This window comes from Montipora capricornis, chromosome 8, assembly GCF_036669925.1.
Source record: "Montipora capricornis isolate CH-2021 chromosome 8, ASM3666992v2, whole genome shotgun sequence".
NCBI lineage: Eukaryota > Metazoa > Cnidaria > Anthozoa > Scleractinia > Acroporidae > Montipora > Montipora capricornis.
Window position 1 is genome coordinate 38,947,521 of NC_090890.1, and position 7,500 is coordinate 38,955,020.

The 7,500-nt window shown below is 36.5% G+C and overlaps 1 protein-coding gene across 1 annotated transcript in view; it reads left to right on the forward strand.

Moving 5' to 3' along the window:
- The window catches only part of LOC138059312 (chromatin remodeling regulator CECR2-like), a 27,376-nt gene that overhangs the window by 2,481 nt on the left and 17,395 nt on the right, over nt 1-7,500 (forward strand). Inside the window, exons 5-6 of the mRNA XM_068904879.1 lie at nt 382-469; nt 3,965-4,212. Coding sequence (XP_068760980.1) covers nt 382-469; nt 3,965-4,212 — 336 coding nt within the window. The remainder of the gene's footprint in view (nt 1-381; nt 470-3,964; nt 4,213-7,500) is intronic.

A 7,500-nucleotide genomic window follows, 5' to 3' on the forward strand; every position in this document is an offset into this window, starting at 1 on the left:
CTGGTTCTGTTACTCTGTATTTTATTGTATTGACTTACCAAAAGCTGTTTTCAATTCGAAGATGTCTGTAATATTTTTCAAATATCATCCATAGAATAACTGATATGGTCCTTGAAGGCACTTGAATTTCTCCTTGTGATTTTCAGGGTTCATTTTTAAATTGACAGAAATTTGGTGGCCTTGCTTATTTTGTATTAAGTTAATGCAGTTAATAATAATTCATATTTTCGCTGACCAACGATTTATTACTATGTTTTTCTTGTTGTCAAAGTGCCTTGAAGAACAGTCTAGGATTAATATGACGGCTAGGTATTGACAGACATAATGTGTTTATATTGCTTTAAAGAATGTTCTTTATAGTGATCCATTTCCTCCTTTTAGCAAACTGACCACAAGAGAAAAAGTAGAGATCCTTCATAATCTTTGCGATTTTCGGCTTGATGTTGGAGATGTTCCAGAACTTCTAAAGGTATTGTGGTTCCTAAATCCCAAACAATCATCTTGTCCAACTCTTATTGTTACTTTGGCTTGATTAACGAATGACTTTCATTCATACAATACATAAGATTCTAGGGATTTTATACATGTAACCTTACTCCATGCTTTCCCCAAAAGCAAATATCTTTCAGTGTTCACATTCCAACCATAATTAATTGGTAAATGTTTGTTCAAATGCTACATTAAGGGCAGGTATAAAAGTCGGCCGGATCAACTTAGATCACTCACCTCACATGGACCGAAAAACGGTTCTGTAAGCCAACACTATTCAACGTTTGCACTGATTTCACCAAGGTTGGCTTAAAGATTAGAGCTAGGGTGATTTCTCAAGACCTTATCATTTTTTCGTCAATCTCAGGTGCATGAGCGATCTGAGTTGGTCTGGTCCAACTTTTGTACCTGCCTCTACATAAAGGCACAAAAAAAGTTTGTGAAACTTTTATCCAACAACCAATAATAATTATATTCATTGAATGGTAAAAAAAATGAAATTATTGATGTTGCTGTTAAAGTTCACGCGGACTTTGCTTTGTGTGTTAAACAGGTACTGTAAGAACCTGTTTCAGGTATGTTTTAGGATGGGTGCCCACGTCGAAACTAAAAGGGTTAGTTAAATCTGGTGTACATGGATGGCACTATTGTGAGGGCACTCGCCTCCCACCGATGTGGCCAGGGTTTGATTCCCAGACTCGGCATCATGTGGGTTGATGTTGTTGGTTCTCTACTCTGCATTGAGAGGTTTTTCTTTGGGTACTCCGGTTTCCCCTCCCCTCAAAAACCAACATTTGACTTGATTTGTGCTCCAGCACTAGTACTAGACTAGACACTTAAATGAAGTTCCTTTTCTTTCTTTTCCTTTCTTTTCCATGTCTCTCCTAAGATTAAGACTTAGAGGTTTTTACTTGGGGGTCACTTCACAAATGAATGGGTTAACAACAGTGTAGGTCCACTCAAAAACTGTCTCTTAAACACCATCTATGTCCAGACAAAAACTAAAGAACAGTTTGGTTGTGTATAGAAATTCAACTTAAAAAAATAAATTTGTTATTATCTTGATTAGGGGCTTAAATTTCTGGAATAAAATAAAGGTCTTAAATGTTAATGAGTTTCTGAGAGCCTTGAGCTGATGTTTGTGATGTGATGTTTTAATATTTTGGTAATTGGGCTATTCTCTGTTCATTTTATGAAGTCTACAAACTGAATTTGTTAAGTTTGATATCCATCTGTGACAGCAGTCTCACTCGAAACACCAAACAAGAAAGATCTTTCAAGGAACAACAACCATACAGTGTTTACTTTTGTCATGTTATGATAAATTAGAATGTACATGATATGATAAAACGAAAATAGGCAAAAAGAATTATTACTTCTTTGGAAAACTAATGAAGGTGAGTAACTTGTAATACTGTAACTTCTTGCCAATTACCCGCGCGGCACATTTTACCCACACGGGCACTTTTTTGTTGTGAGAAGAAAAGATATGCAACAGATTAACCGCACCGGCCTATAACCTGCATCCCAAAACCAAAATCAAATTATCCATTAAGGCTTCAAAAGACTTAACGCTAAGCTCATCTTCTTCATAAGCAGTCACATGTAGCAGTCAAAGCAAATGCAGAGTTCGTTATTCATTTAAGTCGACATATTTTGACAAAATTAACAGTAACAAAGATTTGTACTTTTTGGGAGACTCTTGAATATTGAAAAAAGATGATTAGACTGGTAATTGATGAAATCTGTAACTACCTGTAAATACAGTTGCCTTTCCGATTGTTAATCGTTAATGACATTGTTTCAGACATTTTAAAGGCTTTATTTTGTGGCAGAAACAATTACAAGATGTTTAACTGCTAAAATGATAGTGTGATTACCTAGAATGGAATATGTGGCATAAAATTTTCATACATGTACAGTACATGTTTATTTTCTCAATGTGAACCGTCGTCGACTAGAGCAGCTACGGCGGTATAATTTATCAGACTGTGTATTGCAAGAGACAAGAATTGGGTGTACCAAGTGGTAAGTACTGGTACCATGATGAAAAATACTCAAACCTTTCACTTGTTGCTTTGTCCAACACATGAGTCGTGCGTTGTAACATCGGCCAGTTATGGCCACCTGTAGCCTGCAAGCAAGCTGGCTTTGGAGAGCTTGTTCGCAGGCTTGGCATCTGTTTACACATTGTCTTGAAGCACAATTAATGACAAATATACAAATAATGTTAATGTCAAATTGAGACACAAGCCCTTGATTGAGGAACTGTAATTTGAAAATCACACCTTCACTGATTAGTTGCGGCCTACTTGGTAATCAAAGTTGTTGCATGGCCTGCACCTTCCTATTACTGCAGTGATCCTTATTTAATGCAAAATTAATAGATTACTCGCAAGGTAATTATCATAGATACTTTAAGGTTTGTATTACACAGAAAGCAATGTAATTAAAAGCCAGCAGCAGGAAAATGTCACCTGTCCAGCAGTTTGTAATAAAAGAAATCCACAGTGATGACCAGCTTTTTGCTCCTAAAATAAAATCTGATCATTTAACATTTAAAACTCTCCAGACAAACAAAAAGGAAAAATGTCCTTTCCGAGATTGGCAGTATCTAGAAATGCCCAAAATTTTGATTCAGGAAAGAGTTGTTTTTTTAGTTACTTGTTTTTTTACATTTTGTACTTTACATAAAAGAGTTTAATTATAAAGACAACAAAGGGTACTTCCCATTTGACAGAACTGACCGGCCAGACCAGGCATTTGGAAAGGCTAACTCTACAATGCCTTCAAAATTAACGTACTTGGAGGATGATAATTATATACCCCTCCAGAAGAATGTGAAGAATATCATGCAGGTCTGGCTGGCCAATGCTGACAAAAGGAAAGCACCCAAATAAAGATCCCATCATCAAATCTTTTGTGACATTCAGTAACATGTTTTGCTTTTGCTTTGCCAATATTCTTTAGTTGCCTCCAAATCTACTAAACTCGGACATCATCTAAATCTGGCACCTGTGTAAATTTTATTATGCAGCTGCCAAAAATTACAAAAACCTGTTTTCTAAAGTGGTTCCAAGGACGCTTCCAACCTTAATTTTTTGGCAATTCGGACAGCAAGTTGGGTCTGAGAAGTGAGGATGAGAATTAGCTGTGCAAGTCAAAACTCGCTTTTTTCCCCAATCCCATAATACGGTTCATTTTGGGGGCTTATTTGCATTAAAATAATGGATATCCAGTTCACCTGCTTGCATAGAGGATAGTAGCTGGGATTTTATCTAGTTTCATCTCTTATCTTGTCCCTTACTTTCTACATAATTTATCGAATCTATTTTCAATTTATTAAATAGAATAGACGTGCACGAGAAATTCTTTTACGTACATGTTAACTAAACAGTGCTTTTGTTAAATCCTGTCTTTTAAAAAAGTACTCATCTGTTTGAAGTACAAGTGACTGACATATTACTTTTTGCAGGGTTTAGATGCAGACAGTTTGCGTGTTGAACCACTGGGATTTGATGCAGAAGGCAGGACTTTCTGGTACTTCTATGGAACTAGATTATATCGAGAGGAAAAACCAGCACAAACAGATAACAAAGCCAACAAGAAGTCTAAGAAAAAGAAGAAGCTAGAAGCTAAAAATAAGAAGAAAAGGGGAAAAGTCAAGAAGAAGAAGAGGACCAAAGGATCTTTATCAGACTCTGATGGCACATCTGAATCCAGGTAAAATTAATATCTGATCTGATGTTCTTTAGTGAAACAATTTGAGAATTTTCTCACAACAACAATCATTTATTTTGCATGGTAGGAGCGTGGTATTCAGGATACATATAGAGTGTACTGTATAATTATGGTAATTTTGTACAATGTAAATCCATATACAGTTCAAAATTTATGGTATGCTTCCCTTGGTCAGGGTTTTTTTTTTAATATGAAGGTGGTAGCTGGTTTGTGGCAAGTACATTGTAGCCATCTTGTCATTGTCAAAATGAATGGATATCTTAAAAGGTCTGAAAAAATCTTAATTGACCATCTTAATTAAAATCCTAAATCACTTCAGTTTAGGGGAAAAACTACATGTAGCTGACTGTTGGTACTTGTTATTATTGAAACCATTCTTATTGGTGTTCTTCATTAAAATTGCAGATGACCATTGTGTAATTTAGGATTATACTCAGTCTGGTTAACCCATGGACAGGGGTTCCCCATTGATGAGCAAAATCATCTGGTGTTAGACAGAGAAAAATACTAAGTACAGGCCTTCTGATAGGGTGCGATTAAAAAATGCAAATTATGCGATTTTTTCAGGGCAGATTGTGCGATTAGAAAGGCCAATTATGCGATAAATAATGTAAATTATGCAATTTTTTTCTCAGCAATTTTAAGCTTGTTTTATAAGGTTTCAGGTTAAGAAAAACACTTTTTTGCTGCCCTAAAGACATTTTGAACACAAAGGAACAGTAATTATGTATCTCGATCGACATTAGTTGCGATAAATTAAGAAAAAGAGGTCTTCTGCACTACCGGTGCACCACGTTAAAAGTTGAAAGGACGCAGCTAACATGCCAAATGAATGATCAAGGTGCTTGTCAACCACGAACTTCCGAAGATGGTCAATCACAATAGGGCCATACCCCCATTCATACGAGAGAAAATAAGCCGGGGCTTTCTCTGGCTGCGGCTCACATAAGACTCGAATGTTCACCCCGTATAAATGGTACAAAATCTACGTTCACGTCTTTTTCAAGCCACGGCTTATATTGACCTGGGAATATATATTCGTATAAATCGTTCCTTTTGCGTATTTTGTACACCGTGGCCAGAGTAAGCCGCGGCTTATTTTCTCTCGTATAAACGGCCCTAATATTGCACGATGAGAAAAGTCAACCTTTTATGGCCTCAAAAGAAGCTCCAAAAATTGCCCTCGACTTATACACGGGTCAAAGATTTTGAGCCAAGTTCCAGCTAAGTAATTTATTCAAAATTAACATAATAATGTTGTCTTGGGCATAACAAATGCAGTGGACAAAAGCCGACAAAAGACTTCAAAACAAATGTAAGTAATTCCAGTTGAAATGAAAAAGGATTTGTCCGACTCTAAATGTTGAAGATACTGACGAGCATAGATACGAAATAGACACTGGAAATTTTCATTTTCCAAAGGCGGAAAGCTCTAAAAGGCATTTCTATTTCTTCAAATAAAACACGATCGTTCAATGGCGTAGTAACCTGGCGCAATACCTCGTGTTTGTGTGCAAGCATCGTTACTTGTGTTGCGTGAAAAAGCTGGTTGGTAATCTTTATACAAACCTGGCTGACTTAAATGCTTTTGCAAACTTCGTATTGTTTGGTTTATGAGTTTTGCTTTGTTTGTCATTTGAGAAATTATAAGTCAAGGAACAATTAAACGTAGCACATTTTCTCATCGTTCACAAGTTATTTTCAAGGATTGACTCTTGCCTAGGCCTTGCTAAAGCCCTTTATCCTTGAACAACGAAACAGGTTAGTTTGAGGTTTACATGTTTGATTTTCTGAGAACTTTTTCAAAACTCAAGGACAAAATGCCCGCATATACAACAGATGCTGAACCACAAAACTATTAAGCACTTGAGGCCCTTATTTTTTTTGTATCCACATTTCCAGAAATCGAAGAATACAAGATTAGTGTCCCATCAACATTTAACAAAGAAATTGCTTTTTTTGCCATCAAAAATGGGGGGCCGACTTATACACGGGTAAATACGGTACTTTCTTGCTCAATCGTGAGCTGTCAGATTGGGCGGAAGGTGGGAACTTCCTTCTTCGTCGAAGAAAAAGCGGGGGTTTTCACAACAAACTTATCCATGAGTAAGTTTTTATCATTTTTCAAAGAAAGAAACTACATTTTGCCGAAAAACTTACAACTTCGCTTATTTTTCACAAATCTCTTCTCTAAGAGAAGGCAACTGTGTCATCATTTCAGTGGTGTGTATGTGCGTGTTTGTGTTGCACCAATAGAAGGAGACTCGTACCAGGTCTCCGACATGCAAAATATAGCCTTGAACTTCAAGTGTTTACGAAATCGAAAGTGGCAAAGGATTTTTAGCCTTTTTCCAAGATAAATCATCTTAAAAATGGCGTATTTATGCAGGAATTTCTAAGAAACGTGTTGATTTATGTTTCATTTTATGAATTTTGTGCGTCCTTTTGTGAATTATGCAATTTTTCGTGAATTGTGCGATCGGATGCGATTTGAGGTTGATTGTGCGAAATCGCACCATTGCGTAATATCAGAAGGCCTGTAAGTATGGCCGGTTTAGGCCGGCTTGGGACTCAAAGGGTTAATTAGCTTTATCAAAGTTTAAATCTTGGATATTGCATTTCTAGTGTTTTGATTGGCTCACTCAATCGTATTTTAATGAATGTATATACTTATGACCTTGTATGGAAACTGATTGTGCCAATGTCTTTTGCAAAAAGTGAAACAGTTACAGTTAAATCATGGAATTTAATCAAACAATCATTATCAGATCATCATCTGAGTGGTAATAATGCCATTAGAATTTCAAAACAGATCTTGATCGTTTCTCGCCACTTGGATCCAAAAAAAAATTGTTACATGATCTGAAAAATATATATTTATTATGCTCTATAATAATGTTCTAGGGAAATATGTGTAGGATTTACAATGGCTCATTTACAGTTGAACAGCTCACTACTCCAGCACCCCCCCTTCACTCCCACTCTCCTTAAAATATTCCTACATGTAGGTCCGCCACTGAACATTCCTGTGCGGTGGTTTCATTAAGTACCAACAGACGATGAAAAGTTTCTCAGCTGCTTCAGTCAGAGACGTCACCTACAGTTTTCCCTAAATTGAAAAAAAAGACAGATTCTGTTAAACCTAAGAAAAAACTCACAATGACAACGTGTATGAAGTTGTCCAAACGTGGTCATCAATTTTACTTTTGAAATGTGTCGTTTGACAGGGAACTTTTAAAAATGGTGCCCCCCAGACACCCCTAGATATAG